This window comes from Crocuta crocuta, unplaced genomic scaffold, assembly GCF_008692635.1.
Source record: "Crocuta crocuta isolate KB4526 unplaced genomic scaffold, BGI_CrCroc_1.0 scaffold127, whole genome shotgun sequence".
Classification (NCBI taxonomy): domain Eukaryota; kingdom Metazoa; phylum Chordata; class Mammalia; order Carnivora; family Hyaenidae; genus Crocuta; species Crocuta crocuta.
The window spans coordinates 2,031,513-2,054,346 of record NW_027532008.1 but is presented as its reverse complement, the minus strand read 5'-3'; the positions used below and the strand labels follow the sequence as shown (position 1 = coordinate 2,054,346).

Here is a 22,834-nt window from a genome sequence, read left to right as displayed (position 1 = left end):
AAAACCTCAAAGTCCCCAGAGAAGGAGTCAGAGACTGGCCCACAAACTTTTCTGATCGTAAGACATATTACCTTTAGAACATTCAACTTCAAAACAAAAATAAAAGCAAGTGTGACTCCTCAGGTAAGTGGATTCCATGCGATTTTGTTCTTCAGCTGGTATGTCAATAAAGTTTATATGAGAGCGTGAGGATGAACACACACACACACACACACACGGAAAGGAAAGGCTTCTGTGTATATGGGACAAAAAAGGCAGTCGATGAAAACCAATTATAAAAGAATAACATTACCCAGTTATAGGAATACCTCTTCCATCATGCAGAGAATACAGTACTTACTTTCCTCTGACACGGTAAGGTTTGAAGCAAGGCTTGAAGTTTCAGGTTTCTGATCACTGACTTCAGGGCTGCTCACTTGACTGAGAGAACCAAAATGAGTATGTTAGCCCCTCAGGGACTCGCTGCGCTGCTTAAAGTGATTACATCAAACTAGGCTATACAAGTAAGAGGCGAAGTAAGTCTTCTTCATGGTATTATTATTATTATTATTATTATTATTATTGGTTTCAGCAGCTACCTGAAGAGCTAGGGTTGGGGCTCGTACCCTCAGCATTTGACTGTTCTTTCTTTTATCACTAGACCCCTTCCGCTTTCATATTACTCAGAAATGCCAACTAAGTTATAGGCAAGTCAGAGTTTTTCTAAAGACCACATGGTAGGGAAAAAAAAAATTCACAACACTTAAAACTGCACTGTTGTTTTGTTCCCAAAGTTCCACAGGGAAGTAGGGAGATGCCTGATTTCGGAGAATGATTCTCATAATCACTTGAAAAGTTTTTTCAAATTACACATGCTTGCCTCCAAGAAGGGTGTTTTGAACCTTAAAATGGTTCATTCTGCTGTATTTTTCTTCTCCTCTAATTAAAAAATGTTTTAAATTTGTTATCATATCCCAGACTGAGCAATACCTTTTTTTTTTAAGTTAAAAGGAAAATTCAGAGAAATTGCAAAAGGTAAATTACATAAACTGGGAGAACAAATCATTATGTCAGACACTTTAATGTTGGCAAGATTCTCACTGAAATTCTGGAATGGAGATTTTACCAACTTACATCCTCCCTCTTCCCTCTACTTTCCATTCAGTTATTCCCTCAACTATTCCCTCTCCAGTTATTCCCTCAACTATTATGTTAGCATAATGATTAAGGCTACAGATTCTAGAGCCAGACCCCTCGTGTTCATAGTACACTCTGCCAAAACTAGCTTAACGACTCTGGCTAAGTTAAACTTCTTTGCCCTACAGTTTCAACTGTCAAAGAGGGATAATAATAGAACCTAACTCATAGGGTAAGTTGTAGGGATTGGTTAATATATGAAAAGTACTGAGAGACTAGAACACAGACAATTTAACTGTAGCCACTATTATTATATTACAACTTCTCCCCAGCCCAGGCATCCTTTCCACATTCATGTTTCCTAGAAAGAAATCCACTTTACTATTCTACACTCTAGGGAGAAGTGGAGGACACTGTACAAGAGGCTCCATATATCTGAAAAGATAAGACTGACTAATGAAGAATAGTTTCTACACAGTAAAACTTTAAAAACAAATGTTATTTACATTAAAAATACATAGCATCGTATTTTTTAATGTTTATTTATTTTTGAGAGAGAGGGAGAGGGAGAAAGAATGAGTGGGGGAGGGGCAGAGAGAGAGGGAGACACAGAATCCAAAGCAGGTTCTGCATTGTCAGTGGAGAGTCTAATGCAGGGCCTCAACTCACAAACCATGAGATCATGATTTGAGCTGAAGTCGGATGCTGAACCAATTGAACCACACGGGCGCCTCCACAGCATCCAAATTCTTAAGGCTCTTATCTTTTCTGAATGGACCCCTAATATTCAAGTATAATATCAATATAGGGGTTTTTTCCTGGTATATTCTGAATGTTCAAACAACTTTTCCTCAAATGTAATTAACTTTTTAATTTTTATTTATTTAAAAAAATTTTTTAATGTTTATTTATTTTTGAAAGAGAACGCGAGAGAAGAGACAGAGAGTGAGCAGGGGAGGATCAGAGAGAGGGGGAGACAGAATCCGAAGCAGGCTCCAAGCTGAGCTGTCAGCAGGGCTAAAACTAAGAGTCGGATGCCCAATTAGACTGAGCCACCCAGATGCCCCTAGTACTTTGTTAAACATTTAAAATTATTAGACCTAGGGGCGCCTAGGTGGCTCAGTAGGTTAAGTGTCTGACTTCCACTCAGGTCATGATCTCGTGGTCTGTGAGTTCGAGCCCTGCATGGGGCTCTGTACTGAGAGCTTGGAGCCTAGAGCCCACTTCCAATTCTGTGTCTCCCTCCTCCTCTGTCCTTCCCCTACTTGCACTCTGTCTCTGTCTCTCTCAAAAGTAAACATTAAAAAATTAGAAAATAAATAAAATTATTAGATCTAGAAAAATTATGTACAGTTTCAAAATTTATTTTCAGTTATATACACATAAATTTTGCTTAACAGTATGTGCACGGTGGGGGGCAAAAAAAAGTATCCCAAAATAAAATGACTTCTCCCACCAAAAAGCAAAAACACTCAAACTCTTCAAAAAGTGAGGAGCATCACAAATGCTTGATTCTCATTCAGTAGAACTCTTGTCAATAATCAACACAGGGGCACTTGGATGGCTCAGCCGACTGGTTTTGGCTCAGGCCATGATCTCACGGTTCATGGGTTTGAGCCCCATTTCGGGCTCCATGCTGTCTCTCCCTCTCTCTGCTCATCCCCTTCTCTCTCGCTAATAAATAACCAACACAATCAACCAATAATGAATAAACGAAATTAGGTATGGATGTATAATGGAATCTTTTTCAGCCTTAAAGAGGAAGGAACCCTGACACATACTACCACATACGTGAACCCTGAAGACACTGCGCTAAATAAACAAGCCAGTCACAGAAAAACAAATACCGTCTGATTCCACTAAAATGAGGTATTCAGAGAAGTCAAAATCACAGAGACAGAAAGTAGAATAGTAGTTGCCAGAAGCTGGAAGACTGGGGAAATGGGGAGCTATTATTTAATGAATACAGTTTCAGTTTAGGAAGATGAAAACAATTCTGGAGATGGTGGTGGTGATGGCCGCACAGCAACATGACTGTAATAATGCCACTGAATTACACACTTAAAAATGAATGAAAAGGTGAAGCTTACTTTGTATCTATTTTATCATAATAAAGAAACTGAAGGAGAGAGGACTATTCTAGGAAAAGACAAAGGTGGTAAGTTCCATAATATAACTGGAAGGGTCAGCATTAGATATAAGCAGAGGAATTAACTTCAGAGAACAGGGCAACAGAGAATATTGTAGAGGAGGAGATAAATGGGTAGATGTGGCAATAGACAAATGAGATAGTTCCTATCTAAATGTTTCTTTCTTTAAAAATTTTTTAAATTTTTTTTTTTATTTCTGAGAGAGAGAGAGAGAGAGAGCGCGAGCATGAGCAGGGGAGGGTCAGAGAGAGAGGGAGACACAGAATCTGAAGCAGGCTCCAGGCTCTGCTGGGTTGAGGCTCAAACCCACGAACTGTGAGATCGTGACCTGAGCCGAAGTTGGACACTTAACCAACTGAGCCACCCAGGCACCCCATCCTATCTAAATGTTTCTAAGCTCTCTTTGAATTAGGGAGCAAGATCCCTAGCTGGGTAAATGGGAGCAGAGTGAGGGGCAGGGGAGAGGAAAGGAAGGAGAGGAGGCAGAAAGCAAGGAGGAGGGGAGGGAGTAAAGAAAGGATTTGAGAGTCTAGGCTAAAACACACCAGGAAGGGTGGCTGGACCACCAAGAGTGTTTAAGTGCCTGTTTGCGATATAATCATAAATGAAAACAGATCAATCAGCTGTTTTGTGTTCTTGTCTCACAATGTTCAGGTGATTAGAAGTAAGAATGGATTAGGTGGATAGTTGGTCTAACCAGGTTGTGGTTTTGCTAAAGAAGCACGACAGGAAAAAAGGAGAACAAGCTCAAAATGTTTGCAAGGGACTGATTAAATTAAAAGATCTTATCATTTACATACAAAGCTTAAGAAAGGTACTGAAATCTTTTTCTGTGGGAAGGGTCAATGGTTGAGAATGAAAATATGATAGCTCATTTGACAACAAGTGTACAGGAAGACATCATATGGCTAGTGTGACAGCAGAATAAATGAGCTGGAATGGAGTGTGTGGTACTAAAAGAGCAGGATTCTGGAAATTCAGATGTTAGAGGTGGTACAGTTACTGGTTCATACACAAACAGAAGTCAGAACTGTGGAAAACTGAAAGCTAGGGTGTTATGGAAGCTGGAGTATGAGGGACAAGGAAGCTGCCTCTTCTCTAACGGAGTGGAGCCAATGATTAAGGCATCCCATATCCATTTGGTGATTAACCTCAAATCCCTTGGATTTCCCTTATTTCTGCTTCTTTTTCCCATTTTGTATACTGTACATCTGACTGAAGAATATTCACCGTCATGTCTCTTCCATGTATCACAGGACCTGACAGACAACATGAGTTCAGTACATATTCTTAAATAAATAATGAGTAAGACAAAAATCAGTGCTTATTTGTTTTAAGGACAAACTTCTGGAAGGAAATTTTCACCTTAAACCAAATAATTTCAAAACCTAAAGACTGTTGCTAAAATTCAAAAAGAGAGTAGTCAACTCAAAATGCGCCCATATACTAATAATCAGCAGGTGAAAAAAACTGTAAGTAGACCATTAAAAAGAAATTCAACTTTACATACCTTATAGTTTGCTCTCCTGATTCCTGCATCTTGGCTTTTTTCACCTGCAAAAATAATATACAAAGGCGTCAATATAGTACTCTGTTTCTGAAATCATCTACCTATTCAAAAGGCAGGCTGACATTAACTAATAAGTTACAGGGTAACTATTTCATTTTGTTTTGTTTAGATTTATTTAATTAGTAACCCTTGTTATATTTTAGAATTAGAGATAGACTTCTTTGTTTTTCATATGGAGCTCTTTCTTTTCTTTTTTAATGAAAAAAATGTTTTTCAGATTCAAGTTAAAACCTTTACCAGGATTTTTACTCAAGATACAATGTTTACCAGAATAAAGTATTCAAACTTGGGTACAAACTAGTTGGTTTAAATTTTAACAAACTGATAATTATATTATCAAACAGTAAGTATGGCAACGTCAAATCTACTCATTTATTACTTCATTAAACAGAAATGTCTTTATATTTAAATTACTTACATGCCAAAAATAAAGATAAATTCTTATCAGGTTATGAGTAATTAAAAAAAATATTCTTTATGCTATTCTGTTTTATTCCAGATTTTCATCTTTTCTAATTCTTTCTGAGGTGAAAGCATTTCCATTTAAACAGTTTAAAAATTCACAAACTGAAGATCAACAACGTTTAACACTACCAGTGGAGTTCCTCGCTTTCATATTACAAAGAATCTGATTTTAGAGTTCTCTGATTAGAATAACCACTCACAGTAGAAACATGTTTAGTATGCATAGCCATACATAATTACAAAATTATGGATTCTTGAGAGTATTTCAAGCTAACAAAAAGCTGAAAAATCTGCTAAATAATCTTAAACAAAAATAATAGGTGGGAATATAGCTATTTAATATGATTAAATTTAACATTTCAGACACTGTTTGCCTTGATTTGGGCAATTATGTCCCCCTGTAAATCAGGGATAGGAAGCATCTGCTGCCTGGCAGCAGGTAAACTAACTCAAAAAGATACAGACAGATTTCACCAGATTACAAAAGTACAGGTTGAAACAATACAATCCAGAAACTGAATGTAAAATAGTGTAGCTACTTTGGAAAAGTTTATTAGTTCCTCAAAAGGTTAAATACTGAGTCACCATATAATCCAGCAATTTGACTCCTAGCTATATAACCAAAAAAAAAAAAAAAGAAAACATGTTCATTTATGTTCATAACAGCATTATTCAAAATAGCCAAAAGTGAAAACAACCCCCAATGCTCATGAATGAACAGGAAAATAGATAAATAAAACAATGAATGGTAAATAAAATAAATTCATACAGCATTATTCAGCAGTAACAGGGAATGAAGTACTGGTACATGATACATGCTATAATGTAAATGAACCTTGAAAAGATTATGCTAAGTGGAGGAAGCCAGTCACAAAGAACCACATAATGTATGATTCCATTTACATGAAATGTCTACAAATAGGTAAATTTTTAGACAGAAGTTAGATCAGTAGTTGCCTAGGGCTGCAGGGGAGGGGAGAGTTGGGGGGTGACTGCCAATGGGTATGGAGTTTCTTTTTGGAATGATGAAAATGTTTTAAAATTGATTCCAGTGACGGCTGAAAAACACTGTGAATATACTAAAACCACTGAATTGTGTATTTTAAAATGGATACGTAGATTTTCTCTCGAAGCTTTTATTTTGAAAAATGATTAACCTTACGGGCATGTTATAACTGAAGATAACATTAAAAAAAGAGCCACTGGCAAATTTGTGAAATCAGNCACAGCCCAAATAAGCCCAGACTGGGCCTATACCAGGTTGACTCCCTGCTAAAAAAAAAAAAAAAAAAAAAGAAAAAAGAAAAAAACATGCCTTAAACAGAGCAAAGGAAATATCCATGTTCTGTTTTAAGCATTTCCTCACTCTGATTTTTCAGATGATCAAGGCTGGCTTTGCACTGATGTCTCTTAAGTTTTAGGCTTACAGGATAAAGCTGCTATGAGTCTGGAGGACTAGAATTCACCTGAAAGAACTAAGGTACTTGCTTATAAATATGGGAATAAAAATATTTTAAAACTTTGCAGTATGCTATCCTTTCCCTAAGTTTACCCTCCTTGATAAAGAAGACAAAAAAGAAATCAGGCGTTGAGTCAAGATGTTGTCCCTTCACCACTGCCTCACCTCTTTCTTCTCCTTCCCCTCCAAGCCCAAAACACAATTTTATTTTATTTATTTTATTTATTTTTTAATTTATTATTTCTAGGAGAGAGAGAGAGAGACAGCGTGAGCAGGGGAGGGTCAGAGAGAGAGGGAGTCACAGACTGAAACAGGCTCCAGGCTCTGAGCTGGCAGTCAGCACAGAGCCCGACGCGGGGCTCGAACCCACGAACGTGAGACCATGACCTAAGCGAAAGTCGGACACTTAACCGACTAAGCCACCCAGGCGCCCCCCAAAACACAATTTTAAAGTCTTTTTTATTGTCCACAAAAATGGTTCCTAAGCTTCACTCTTTTTCTACGTTCTAGCCTGGAGAGTATAGTATAATTATAAGCATTTGCCACCTGCGTTGTCTACAGTAAGCATTAGTAATTTCTTTTTAAAATTAGAATACAAAAGACACACATGCTCTTATTTTTAAAAATTGAAACCATTCAGATATGTATCAAATATAAAAGACTTTATCCTGCCTCATCACCTCCATGAAATAGCCAGTATTAAGTTTGCTACTATATATTCTTCTAAAATTTTTCCTATGCATGGATGTCCTTTCAAAACTTGAATTCAGAGAGCACCCCTGAGAGCCATAAAGAGGTATTTGTAGATGCTTCCAGCTTACCAGGACAATCTTGGTTTATACCTCTTATCCCAAAACCAAGTCTGGTTAGTGCCCCCTTTTACTCTCCAAAAGAGCTGCAGTTTGGACAATAATACAACTGAAGATGAAGACGGGGGTGGGGGGTGAAGAGGGGGAAAGACTGAGTGAACCATTTCCGACTGCAGAAGACTGAGGACTGGCAATAATGGAGACTGAAAGAGAAAAGCCCAAGCTAGGATTTATGTTGCACTGTGTATGATGACCTGAACAAAGCTGAAGACAGAGCCAGTAAGTAGTAAAGAAACAAGAGATACTTCAGCAGGAAAGACACAAGAGATGGTTAGATTAAAATAATTCTAGTAATAATGTCCACTAGTAACATCTACATATACAGGTAACGGTAGGGTTAAAACTCTTGGTTTTATTTATTATCATCAACTTGGAATAGAATCACTCTACTCAAATTTTAGATCTCTACTACAGCCTGTGAAGACTTGTTTTTCCCTTCAAAGTATAACATTTACTCTTCCCATTCTAATTATTTTTAACAGTTCTTAAATATTCTGTGTTTTCTTAGATTCTGTATTTGTCCATTTGGCATCCAGGAAGCACAGGGCCAAACTAAGGACCAAGCTGTGTACATCTTCCTTGTGATCCAGACCCCATACTCTGATCCATCTCCTTTATCCAACTTACACACCAAGTCAGTATTTCCCCGGCTCTGAGTCACCCCAGAGCCAGACACCATACACCTAGTAACAGCTTTGATACCCCAAAAGCCTTTGGAATTATTCAAACTAGCCAAACCTAAATCGTTTACCCTGCCTTGCCTTGCCTTGCCTGTGGAAATGCCAATAATGGCTGTGGCCTATGCTTCCTCTAGCTCCTTGTGCCTCCTCACTGACATTGGTGCTTCCCCGCGGTCCTGTGTGACGTGCCATGACTTTCACTTTTAAGGACATTAAACTTTTCCTTCAATGGCACCAACCTCCCAGTGTTATCACTCAGTTTCCTTTAAAAATTAAGACCCAGGAACAAATCAATAAAAAATATGATGCCCTGTGGCAATCACTATTTATAGTCAGCAGAAAATCTGTTTTTAAAATGGTTTAATTTCTCACCTTCTTAAGTAACAATCAGGTTTTGGACATCATGTTATAGAAATTGAATAGGAGAGCAAGGAAATAAAGCAGAGTAGAAAAGATGACTCACCAGCAGGTCAGCCTCACAATTCTCATCACTTTAAATACATAAGGAGTAAAAAAAAAAAAAGAGAGAGAGAGAGAGAGAGAGAGAAAGGGGCGCCTGGGTGGCTTAGTCGGTTGAGCGTCCGACTTTCGCTTAGGTCATGATCTCATGGTTCGTAGGTTCGAGCCCCGCGTCGGGCTCTGTGCTGACTGCCAGCTCAGAGCCTGGAGCCTATTTCAGAGTCTGTATCTCCCTCTCTCTCTGACCCTCCCCTGCTCACGCTGTCTCTCTCTCTCTCTCTCTCCCCTAGAAATAAAACAAAAAAAACAAAAACAAAAAAACAAAAAAAAACACAAGGAGTTACTAACAACAATACCCATTTCAATGGTATGTCAACACCTAAGTCTTTTGAAACTAGACCTCTTGACTAGACCTCTGTCTTACTACATTAAAAACTCAGTGACATAATTTTCTTTGGTACGTTTAAGGTCTCTAACTCAGCTATTTGTTCTCATGGTACATATCCTAGGAACACTGCTGAGGATGATTTTTAATTCTACCATTTCTTCAATTATCGATGTCCCATCAGGGATAAGGGATGACATTTCAAATGTTTCAAGGCATTTTACCAATTGTTTATATCTTTCAGTTTTATACTTACCTTTAGTGAGAGGGCTAAAAGAATAATGGCAAAGTAATCATCAGGATGCACTTCTCAACGTAAAGAAAATATGAAAAATGTATTAAAGGACTTCATGCGAGCACGTGTCCATCTTTCTGTGATGTAAAGAATACATGTGGAACATGAAAAACGTACCCTATTACTTGCTTTCAAAATCCAAATTTTTCTAAGCTGGATTTTCATAAAGGTAAACATGTATCATTCTGCATTCTTCCTTAATATAAAATGCAAGAGGCTCATTCAGGATAGTAAACCGACTCTATTTATCTAACTTCAGAAAAAAACTCAACACAAAAGAAAAATATCCTTTAATACAAAAGTATCTTAAGAGAACGATTACTATTGCATTTATTTGTTTGTTTGTTTATTTATTTATAATGGTTTCCTTTTTTAAATGCTAAGGATCAAAACACAGAAAGACCAAAACATACAGACAAACAAAAGGCCACAGCAAGGCAATAAGTCTGTATCACTTGGGGACATTTAAAATTACCTTATTTATTTATGTTAAATATTTAAAAGAAATTAAGAATCTAACCTAGACTCTAGGGTCTTACCTGTTTTCAACAATTAGTAATCAAATTATACTTTCTTCAACTACTACTACTTTTTAAAAACTTAAGTCAATCAGAAAAATTTAGGTAAAGATAAAACTAAATTTCCTGGCACAAACGGCATATATACTGTTTTACTGGTAAATAGATAGCCTCTTTTATTTTCTAAAAACTGTAAGATAGCAATTGTTGGGTTTTTAATGACATTTCCAAATACAGTACTCATTTTGTAATACTGAATTTTCTAAGCAGACTCCCAAGCATTAACAAAATGTGAATTAAAGAACATGAAATTGTTTTCTTAGAAGAAAAATATTAAGAAGTCTCGTCTTTATTTTTATTTCTAATTTGGAATCTGCAGTGTAAAGGAGTGATCTTTAAAATCTCTTAAGATTAGCTTTTCTATAAAGAACTTTAAATTGTTAAAGGAAATACTTACTGGTTGTTCTGGTAAATCTTGCTCTTCTTCCATGAGGACCAATACTTCTTTATTACGCTTATGTGACTGGATTGCAAGTGTCTGTCAAGCAGTCTTCACAGTCTGTTTAAAAAAGAGGAGGGATCCAAAGCTTTATGTACTCTTAAAGCATTATCATTGAGGCCATCAGATAATAGTTTTTTTTAATTTTTTTTTATCTCAAGCTTTCTACGTGAGTCCCAATCTCAAAATCTCAAACCTGCACGTGGCTTTTCAAAATTGACATGCTGTACCAAGTCAAGATAGGTATACACAATGACCTTTATACTACATCACAAAAGCCAACACGTGGAAACCCTTCTGCTGTACTTAAAATGTGGTTACTATAGTGCCCAATGCATTAAACATTATATAATGACAGCTGTGTGCAGATAACCGAAATATTATTTTTGAGGATTATTGTTACATTAAAAAATGATAAAAACTAGCCTAGCAAGCCAGTAAGTTATGGTAACATCTAACCTGCTTGAATCTGGAACATTTACATAATTAACACAGACACACCAAATCATTTTAAATAGGACAAATTGGTGTATCAATTAAATACTTTCACAACCCAACCAACTATCTGTATAGATGTCATTAATTTAAAGGAAAGCTCTTCTGGATTTATTTTAACAATGCAAATAAATAAGTAGTGCAAAACCTTGAATTATAGAATTGAGGAAAAATAATCATTTAACGCTAAGACCCAATTTTATTCTGAAATAACAAGCTCCACCAAATATTACTACCCAGTCAATTAAAAATTTTTTTTCAATGTTTATTTATTTTTGAGACAGAGAGAGAGACAAGAGTATGCGTGGGGGAGGGGCAGAGAAAGGGGAAGACAGAATTCAAAGGAGGCTCCAGGCTCCAAGCTGTCAGCACAGAGCCAAATATGGGGCTCAAACTCACAAACTGTGAGATCATGCCCTGAGCCGAAGTCAGACACTTAACCAACTGAGCCGCCCAGGTGCCCCAAAGCAAACTCTTTACCTTCTCAGGCCCTGCTCTTTCTGTTCTGATTTTCATACTAAGAAAGAAAAATAAAGGACTTGAAGCCCCACATTTACTGGTAAGAACATCTCACTGTGGTCTGCTGGCAAGAAATAGATAGATAATAGAAAACTAAACACAGCAGAAAAACAAAAACTCCATTTCCATTTAATCGGAATGAAACAGACATTTCTCCAAAACAGATATGACTCCTTATGCTTTTAATTAAGGTCGTGCCTGTTTTCACTTCTTCTACCAACCATTGTAACTAACAACTTATAAAGCTAAACCAACTGTAGAATCTTATTGGTAAAGTAATGGAAACAGATAAAAAACATGAAAAAGGAAATTAAAAACTTCAGTAGTGTCAGTAATACCACCCCTCCACTTCTACTGCTCCATCTCAATGCAGTATAGCACGCTTTATTTTAGAGCCACACTCCAGAATGGGAAAAAGAGAGAAAACACCTGTGATTTTTCAGATGCATAAGTGTCCCACTCTGCCACATCTAGAATGTCATAAGAAAAAAAAGTTTAAAGGTCAGAAGCATGTGATGATCAATACTCACGTGGAGCTCAGACACAGAGCCTCCAAAGCAAAGTTCTCAAACTACATGACGTAGATAACCAGTGCTGCAGAATTACAGAGCACAATAACTAAAGCCCACAAGGGCTATCTTGCCTGAACCTGTTTTGCTCTACTTGGAAGAGTATAATCAATATGACGTGAAGCTGATGCACAACTGTGAAAGATGAAACATTTTTATGTTTTACCAGCTTCTACCCATCTTAGTTTTAAACTGAAATGTCTTTATTTTATAGGATTTTAATAACATCTAATGTACATGCACAATTTCATCCCAAAATAAGAGCAAAATGGGGCCAAATCATGAGGGAAACGTAATGCCCTTAACACCTCATTTGTTGAATTTTTGTGTGACCAGCTCTCACACAAACAAAAAGTGATAATACTCCATGTTTTACTTAATTTAAGTCCATACTATAATAACTGTAATGTCTAATTAGTAGATTCTCAGCACGAGAGAGGGAACGGATATTCCTTCTCATGGGGGAAGAGTTATAAAATCTACTTCTGGAGAAGACAGAAGGTTAAGAAAAATTATTTTAAGAAAAGGATACTCAATAACGTGCTTTAATTTTTAACATAAGAACTAACTGACTTAACAAATATGAACGTTAAAGGAGAACAGGCTTTTTTTTTAATTAATTAAAAGGGATATGGGTTTTAAAAAGGTAAGAAATACTACTCTTAATTGTGGGGAAATAAATTCTCAAGCCAGACAAAACTAAATGCTTAATCTTGAATTTCGTTTTTAGAAATATGGCAATATTATGGTGATTTTATTATGAAAAGGAAGAAATTTTTTATTTTTCTTAGGATAAATTCTACGGTGAGTTGCAAAAAAACTTTAAAGGGAAAAATTGGAAGACATTCTTTCTACCTCTCCTACTTATTTTTCTTTGAAAATAAGTACCCTTTGTTTTTTCCATCTTAAAAATCCCCTTTAGTTTCTCAGCTTTTAACTTAGGGAAATAAAAGGGGTATAATTTCTATAATTAGAAAAAAAAATTTTAATCAAGTAACTGGTCAATGATCACCAATAATTTTGATCATTTTGAACAAACCAAAAAAAAAGCAAGCTATAAGGAAAGCACATGATTTATTACAGAATCTTTTGGGATTCTACTGGCAACATGCAACATGTATAAAGTTGCATCCATTCTGGTACATTTGTATATACAATATGTTAATTATATTAATAGTGACTATAAACTATTTTCATCACAACATGCATCTATCACACTACTTTCTATCAATCCAGTAGTCTTCCTTCGAATAACCTGAAAATAAAAGGATATATGAAATACAAGAATGCAAGTATTTGTCACATTCCTAGCACTTCTCAATGTGCTAAAATTTTAAGATCTCACCCCATTTTCTGTATTTGGCACATGCTTACAAACAAGTCATGTTTACTAGCAACCGAGAGAAGTGCTGTATAACACAGATACAACGCTCCAATACTTGATATAAAAAAATTACTGTACTAATCTTAATATTCTCATTTCCATGGATGAGTTCTAGCATTTAATCTAATTGTGCGTTTTTAATGTAACCTGATATTATTCTACACCCAATGAAATTTATCTTTTAAAATATCCAAAAATACAAGGACTTGACATTGAAGTGGAAAGTGGATTCTTATTGCAATTTAAATGAATACGATTACAACTTAGTCAAACAGCCAGTGAAATTACAAAAGATAATCTGAGTTAATCTTTTAAGCACCTTTGAGCATCTGGATAGTAACATTTTCTCATAATTTTCTAGTTTCAATTCTTACTATCGATTTCTAAAAACAGCTTTTTAATCACTTTTTTGGGTGAGAGTTTGTCAGTATCTACATATTATGGACAGAAATCTGGGGAAACCTACAACTGAGAACAGAAATAGTATTATTTCCTAAGACTTTCTCTACATGCAAATGCTGACAATGAAAAAAACAAGGAATTTGGTTTGGATCTGAAACGTCAATTTTTTAATATTTTAATGTTTATTTATTTTTGAGAGACAGAGCACAAGCAGGGTTGGGGCAAAGAGACAGAGACACAGAATGAAAAGCAGGCTCCAGGCTCCCAAGTGTCAGCACAGAGCCCAACGTGGGGCTCGAACTCCCAAACCGTGAGATCATGACCTAAGTGAAAGATGCTTAACCGAATGAGCCACCCAGGCACCCTGTGAAATGTCAATTTTAAATATTGTGATTTCACATGTATTCACAAATGATTCACATTCATTTGTAATATAGCAGCCATAATTTTTATTTTTAATCTTTAGAAATTAGAAGGGGAATTATTAGTAAATATTTTATTTCAAAAGTCTAATTAGAGTCCTACCTCATAATTTCTGTTTTGTACCAATTTGAGCATACTATTCACCCTGTAACTGTAAATGGTTACAAGTGAGAACCAACATTACTGCAATGTTATTATAGCCCTTAAGTATAGGAAGGGAAACACACATATACATATACACACACATAAAGCACAGAATAAAGGTCAAATTGCTTTCAATGAAAATAAAGTATTTGTTACTCTTAATTATAACATCAGGAGAAGTGTCTAAATAGAGCACAATATTCTGATTATAGGTCCTAGAAGAGAACCTGCATGTGGCTAAGTGTGCAGAGACTGTGAATATCTTTGATACAGTTCTAAAGAGAAAACAGGTAGCTCATAAATTTAATCACTGGCTACACTGGATTTTAGAAGTCTACTTACTATTTCTTCCAAAGCCTTATGGATATATTTTTAGAAAACACTAAACAAAAGGCTGCAGAAGCTTCACTGGGAAATATTAACAGCATCCTTCCCCAAATTAAATATATCTCAGCAAGGGGCACCTTGGTGGCTTAGTCAGTTAAAGTGTCTCACTTTGGCTCAGGTCATGATCTTATGGTTCATGAGCTTGAGCCCCTCATCAGGTTCTGTGCTGACTGCACAGAGCCTGGACCCTTCTTCAGATTCTGTGTGTGTGTCTCTCTCTCTTTCTCTCCGCCCCTCCCCTGATTGTGCTCACTCGCTTTCTCTTTCTCAAAAAAAAAAAAAAAAACTTAAAAAAAAACTAAAAGAAATATATCTATATCTCAGCAATAATAGTTATAAACAATAGTAACCTAAAGAAGTGCCATAAAAAGTGGTATATCATCACTTAAGATTATTAACATGTGGATTACTTTAGGATTGAAAAGTACATAATCAGCAAGTGTCTACCATACTATCCTCAAATATATTTATGTGTATGCCTTGAAGAATAAAAATGGTAAGGAAAATACTGTCTTTTAATGGCTTTAAGATGACTGCTTCAAGTATTGTTATTCAATAATAACCAAAGGAGATCTATAAATGAATTCAGAAACTCGGGTCCTTGGGGCGCCTGGGTGGCTTAGTCGGTNGTCCTAACACCCAAAGTACCAAACATAAAACCTAAAGATACCTCTTCCAAATAAACTCTAATTTATCAACTAGGACGCCTTACAAGGCAAAATCAGAAAAGGTGTCAGGAGAAATGGTTTCAAAACAGAAGACTACATTTCTGTGGTCTCTTGTGAAACATTGCTTATTAGTAGTAAGGGTCAGAGGGCAAATACTAATTTGGGCTTCTTAATCCACAAAACATAAACATTAGTTTCAAACATGAAGTGAACAAAGGTTTATTCTAATACCTACAAATATCTTACTGAAATTAGGCAAAAATAACGAGCTTCTCGAAGGAGGGGGGAATAATTGAGGGAATTAAGGAAGATGTACTCTACACCAACCTGCCTTTAAAACCAATTGTAGTGGTAAGGATGAGAGAGCAATCATTGACTAAGCGTATATAATAACCCAATTACTTTTAAGTCTATATTGCCTTACCTAGTTTTATCTCTACAACTATCTTCATATAGGGCAACTATCCTATCTATGGACAGGGCAACTGGGACTGAGAGATCTAAACAATCTGCCTAAAAATAACAGCAATAACGTTTCAGGTTAAGGTAGAAATATATCAAATAAAAAAGATATATCACCAGAGAATGGTGGTGATAGTTACACAACACTGTGAATGTACCTAATGCCATTGAATGGTATATTTAAAAGTGGGTAGGGGCACCTGGGTGGCTCAGTCGGTTAAGTGTCTGACCTTGGCTCAGGTCATGATCTCGCTGTTCCTGAGTTCGAGCCCCACGTTGGGTTCTGTGCTGACAGCTCAGAGCCTGAAGCCTGCTTCATATTCTGTGTCTCCCTCTCTCTTTCTGCCCCTCCTCTGGTCGTGTGCTTACTCGCTCTCTCTCTCACACACAAAAATAAAGATTAAAAATTTTTAAATAAAAGCGGGTAAAATAGTTAATTCTGCTATGTGTACTTACCACAATAAAAAAATACAAAAAGACCCATGAGACAAGAAATTTCAAAGCAATGATCAAATCTAAAAAAGTGCTTATAAGTAGAGAAAAATCAATATTTAAAAACTACTGCCAAGGGCACCTGGCTGGCTCAACTGGAGGAACATCTGACTCTTGATCTTAGGGCTGTGAATTTGAGCCCCACCAAGGGTATAAATTACTTTAAAAAAATAAAATCTTAAGAAGAATACTGCCAGAAAACATATCAATGTAGAGAAAAACGTGACTAATTCTAAATATACGAAGAACTAAGCATTCAAGAAATTTTGGAGAAAGCAGATTAGCATACTTATCTTAAAGAGATAAAAATTTTGTACAATATTAGAAAGCATAAGCAACAAATCAACAGAACCAATTATGTAAAATATACTTTCATGGCAACGAAAAAAAGAAATCTAAGATTAAAAGGATGTAACAAATGGAAGCAACACCTGAAATAATTATGATAAACCTTAATGTCTATAATATACACCCAACAATTCAATGTATAATCATTTGTTATGTGGCAAACCATGACTAACATACATATCCATCAAAGGATACAGACAGTTTAAGAAACCACCAAGATCAAATCAGCACTTGTGAAAAAAGATTCTCACCACTAACTGAATAAACTGCAATATTTTTAAGATACTACATCGTACCTATGAAATACCAAAAATATATATATAAGCAACAAAACTGAGTGTTATCTGAGCTACAAGAAAAAAAGAAATAAAAAAAAGAAAAAGAAAAGAATATTCAGGTACAGCTGTAAGATCATGTTATCTTCAGACTATTCTCTGCTTAGAGTCAGGTCATAAAATTGCCCATGGCCTGATTAATTTTCTAATTTTTCCCCTAAAATTAAGTAGAGGGGTAAAAAGTTAATTCTATTTCACTATTTCAAAAAATCGAGTAAATCTGTTTGTTCAGAGGAATGAAAAATCAGAAACAACCAACATGTGGAGATTAGTTTACCTATGCTCCAATTCCACTAATGAACATTATTTATTTTTAAAAATTAAAAAAATTTTTTTTCAATGTTTATTTATTTGAGAAAGAGAAAGAGACAGAGCATGAGCAGGGGAGGGGCAGAGAGGGAGACACAGAATGTGAAGCAGGCTCCAGGCTTTGAACTGTCAGCACAGAGCCAGACATGGGGCTTGAACTCAACCAACTGTGAGATAGTGACCTGAAGTTGCCTTAACCGACTGAGACACCCAGGTGCCCCTAAAAATTTACTCTGTATATATATAGAAAAGATGTTGATATTAGTACTTTTGTAAACTGCCACTTTACCAAAATCTCATTCTTTCTCATAATGACAACAGTAAGACAGTTGATTGTTGAGTTTTAGCTATATATTGTCCCTTGCTGCATAAAAATAATTTCCTTCCTCTTTCCCAATATTAACCTTTTTATTTCTTCTTACTGCCTAATGATACTAGTTTATACTTCCACTATAATATTAAGTAACAATACTAAATGTTGGGCATCCATTTCTTGTTCCTCACATTAATGAGAATACTTCTACCACACCACTATTAAGTGTGATATTGCTTTTGGCCTGAAATAAGTTCGGGGTGCCTGCCTGGCTTAGTTGGTAGAGCATGCGACTCTTGATCTTGGGGTCATGAGTTTGAGCCCCACATTGGGCATAGAGGTTACTTTTTAAAAAATGAAATAAGTTCTCCTTAATCATGTAAAATAAGAATTCATCAATTTTAATTAAATGGAGAACATCTATCAGGAATGAATATTAACTTGGCCAAATGCTTTTTTGGCATCCAAAATGATGCCATATGGTTTTTCTTTCATCTATTAAAATAACGTTGATAGATCTTCTAATATTGAACCATATGTGCATTTGTTTCAGAAATCAAACCCTTGGGTTGCAGAATATTATTTTAACACACTGTTGAATTCTATTTTCTAGTACTGAATGTAAGATTTTTACATTGATACTTGGAAGATTTTTCTATAGTTTCCTATTTTGTGCTGTCCACGAAGTTTTAGAATCAACATTTCATTGGCTTCCTTAAAAGAACTGTAAACTTTCTGTTTTTATCCATGCTCTGGTACAGCTATCTGTTCCCTGGCTATTTCAATTAACATACCTATGAAAACACCTAGGTCTAAAAGTTTTTATGGAGCAGTCCTTTGATAACTTTACTGGCTCCCTTTATCGTTATTGGTCTACTGAATTTCTTTCTTCTGGGGTCAAATTTTCTAAAAATATCCATTTCATCCAGACTGTCACATTTATTTGCGTAAGGTTTTAACTCCCATAATGCATGTGTGTAGTCTTTTCATTCTCTTCTTTAGAATGAATTCTACCATAAAACCTCCCAAACTTCATCCAAATCAGGTTACTCTCAATGCACTTTCTATTGATCAAAATCAGTAATCAGAACATTTTAGTTCAAGAGAGCTGATGAAGCACACCCATTTATGTCCTCTCTCCAGAGATCCACCGCATAAAATAACAACAAAGGAATGAAAGAGATAAAAGATAGAACAACAAAGAAAATAAAAAACAGTGGGGTGCCTGACTGGCTCAGTCAGAAGGGCATGCAGCTTTTAATCTCAGGGATGTGAGTTTGAGCCCTACATGGGGTGTAGAGATTCCTTAAATAAATAAACTGGAATAAAATTTTAAAAAAGAAAAGAAAAACAATGATTTCAAGAGGCAAAAGACTCAACAAATTTCTAGAAGACACAAAGTACATAGAGGATGGATATCTGAGTCATCCATTTAGTGATCATTTCAAGATATATTTTAGGGGCACCTGGCTGGCTCATTCAGTATGGTATGCGACTCCTGATCTCAGGGTTGTAAGTTCATGTCCCACAATAGGTACGGGGCTTATTTTAAAAAAAAGGAAAAAAGAAGTATCTTATGTACTAGGGATTATTCTAGGCACTAGAGATAAAGCACTGTGCACAGACTCCCAGCTCTTAGTGTGCTTATATTCTAATTGGAAGGAAGAAACAGATAAAAAGTAAATTATTATTCAAGCAGTGGCAAGAAATATAAAATGGGACAAAGAAATAGAAACACTAATTTCACAGAGTCTGGATTCTTTGTCCTATGTGGCCAATGTAGTCTCTGCTGTTAGTTTAGTGGTCAGCTAATGATTAGACAGAGATTTCCTTAGATGCCTGGAACCAATAAATCTCGCAGTCTTTATGGATGGGTTCTGTATATATATTAGGACACACTTTTATCACTCAGCCAGTTTACAATTTTTCCTTAGCCTTCCCTATCTGTTGGCACAGAGCCTCAATACGAACTAGAACTGAGAGCTTAGGGCCCTCTCAAGTCCTTTCTAAAGATGCACACAGCTCAACACATGTGCACAGCCTTCTAGATTCCCAGGAATATATCAAAGCTTTACAAATCCCCTAGACATCTATTTCTCAGCTTTTCTTTTTAAGCTTTTTGGTTAGTCTGTTTTCCCCAAGTGTTATTCACTACTACAAGCAGCTGAGATGTTCATTGCCTCTAATTATTTTCAGTAAAAACTCTGGGCAAAAAAGGCTCCAAGTCTAGTCAAATACATGCAAGTTTGCAAATGAGGTCTTATAAGGAACCACCAGACAGGTCAACAACAACAAATAATAACAGGTCAAATAATGACAATTCTCTGGGAACAGAGTTTTGAAAAGGCTCCAATCCTGGTCTGTCGCTTCCAGTGGCTTCCGGGCTGCTAGTCTTCACCATGATTGGGGGACTGTTGGTTTTCAAAGCTACTGTGGAACTGGAGAGAGGAGGACAGCACCTGGGCAAGTTAAAGCATTACAAAGTTCACGGTTTTTCCTGAAATTTGGCCATTTTTCTTGAATAAATGTTCCTAGTTTGCTGCAAGTCTATGGTTACTGTTCAGAGTTCTGAAACAGTTGATTCCGACTCTGTCTGCCAGTGTCCTTATTGCTTTTGTAGAGTATTTTCAGAGGTTCTTACTCTGCCATTACTGCTGACATTCTGCATTTTAAATGAGAAACTCCTTTTTTGTTGTTATTTATTTTATTTCTGTGAGAGAGACAGTGAGACAGAGCGTGAGTGGGGAAGGGGCAGAGAGACAGGAGGCACAGAATCTGGAGCAAGCTCCAGGCTGTGAGCTGTCAGCACAGAGCCTGACGCAGGGCTCAAACTCACAGACTGGGAGATCATGACCTGAGCCGAAGTCGGACGCTTAACAGACTGAGTCATCTAGGTGCCCCAAGGAACTTATGTTCTAATAGAAAAATGAATATATAAGGTAATATGATTTCACAAAGTAACAAGTACTATGGAAAATAACACAAAGAATAAACAGTGAATACAGGGGAGCTATTTCAGATAGGGTGAAAATTTCTCTGAAATGGTAACATTTCAGCAGAGATGTTAATAATGAAAAGGATAGAGTTATAAGAAGATGCAAAAGAAGAGGTTTCAGAAGGAAAACAAGTGTAAAGAAACTGAAAGGATGACATCTTGGCATGTTTGAGAAATAGAAAAAAGGCCAATGTTAGCAAGTGAATGAGTTGTTGTAAATGAAGACTCAGAAGCAGGCAAGGGCCAGATAACACACAGCCTTGTAACACATGATATGGAGTTTGGGAAGGCAATGAGTGCTTCAAGCGAAAGAATGACATAATTTGAGGGGCACCTAGGTGGCTCAGTGGGTTAAGCGTCCAACTTCAGCTCTAGTGTTTCATGAGTTCGAGCCCCGCATCAGGCTCTGTGCTGACAACTCAGAGCCTGGAGCCTGCTTCATATTCTGTGTCTCCCTCTCTCTCTCTCTGCCTCTCTCCTCTCACACTCTCTCTCTCTCAAAAATAAAGATTTTTTTAAAAAAAATTTTTTTTAAAGAATGACATAATTTGATGAATAAACACTAAATGCATGGGGAGAACAGACCATAAGGACATACATGCCCTCCTCAGGCAGAACATTCATGTGTTTGTAAAGCATTCTTCAGGATTTATCCAGGGGACAAACACTAGATGCTCATAATCAAGAACAAGAGTCAGGAAACTGACTTATGCTCCAGGTACCCTTCATTTCTTCAGAACTGTTGACTTGAAGTCTAGTATATTTCTGAAACTTCTACATATACTTTTATCTATGATTTCTTCTCCTATTCTCTGTTGATCCAATCTTCTTGTTTGTCATCTTTCAGAAATTCACCAGTCTCATCAATATGGTAACCTTTCTTGATATACTAAAACATCTAACATATCTAATAAATTACTCAGAGTCCTTTGTAGTCAAGAGTCCTGCTGAAGTAGTCCTGCTGAAGTATAGGTCCAGCAGACCTATACTTAGTGACCTCCCTTAAGGCTTCTTCTATTTATTTATTTATTTTTTTTTTCCTTATGTCAGAGAGAGTGAGAAAACACACACGAGCTGGAGAGGAGGGCAGAGGGAGAGACAGAGAATCTTAAGAAGGCTCCATGCTCAGCACAGAGCCCGACATGGGGCTCGATCCCATGACTCTGTGAACATGACCTGAGCCGAAATCAAGAGTCGGACACTCAACCAACTGAGCCAATCAGGTGCCCCAGGCTCTCTCTCTTTTGAGTGACCCTAAGAGAGCCTTTTAGCTCTCACAATTCAGTCATCCTTACATAAATCACATTTCTGTGACCCAAAAAATTGCAACACCTTCCAGGCTGAACTGTCTGTGGATACACAAAAGCCATCACCATGCTGGTGAACTCTCCCCATAAATAAACAGCCCAGCCAAGTGACTGTGGTAAAACTGGGAATTCTTCTGTTACTTTATTTGGGAGGTATGACTGACCAACATATCATGGTATTGTCAGCTGTAGGAATATTTATAGTAACTTTACACTTAACAGAATACTATATGAACTTACTGAGAAATAATTCTTTAAATCCATTTAGGCTGTACCAAATTCTTAACAGAAAAAAAATACTTTATTAGGAACAGATTCTCTAAGAAGAATTGTTCTTACAATTTCTAATATTATTTCTTTAAAGTCATCCTTTGAAGTTGTCTATAAAACAATCTTTGGGGCATCAGGGTGGCTCAGTCAGTTGAGCATCCACCTCTTGGTTTTGGCTTGGGTCACATGATCCCAGGGTCACTGGGCTCTGCACTAAGCATAGAACCTGCTTAAGATTTTCTCTCCCAGGGCATCTGGGTGGCTCAGTCGGCTGAGCGTCTGACTTCAGCTCAGGTCATGATCTCACAGTTTGTGGGTTTGAGTCCCGCGTCAGGCTCTGTTGACAGCTCAGAGTCTGGAGCCTGCTTCAGATTCTGCGTCTCCTCTCTTTCTGCTCCTTCCCTCATCGTGCTCTCTCTCTCTCAAAAATAAACATTTAAAAAAAAAAAAAAGATTGTCTTTCTCTCCTTCTCTAAATAAAAAATAAAATATTAAAATATTATTTAATAAAAATTAACAAAAACTTTTCCCCACAAGCCTCTAATAT

The 22,834-nt window shown here is 36.5% G+C and overlaps 1 protein-coding gene across 5 annotated transcripts in view; it reads right to left on the bottom strand.

The window, feature by feature from the left end:
- The window catches only part of EYA3 (EYA transcriptional coactivator and phosphatase 3), a 93,956-nt gene that overhangs the window by 59,538 nt on the left and 11,584 nt on the right, over window positions 1-22,834 (bottom strand). For 4 of the 5 annotated variants that reach the window (XM_077775474.1, XM_077775476.1, XM_077775475.1 and 1 more), the window contains exons 2-4: window positions 10,424-10,525; window positions 4,777-4,820; window positions 341-420 (exon numbers count right to left, since the gene is read on the bottom strand). In XM_077775474.1, coding sequence (XP_077631600.1) covers window positions 341-420; window positions 4,777-4,820; window positions 10,424-10,456 — 157 coding nt within the window. In that variant the 5' untranslated portion in view covers window positions 10,457-10,525. Of the gene's footprint in view, window positions 1-340; window positions 421-4,776; window positions 4,821-10,423; window positions 10,526-22,834 lie in introns of those variants that run through there. The other variant, XM_077775477.1, reaches the window with a different exon arrangement.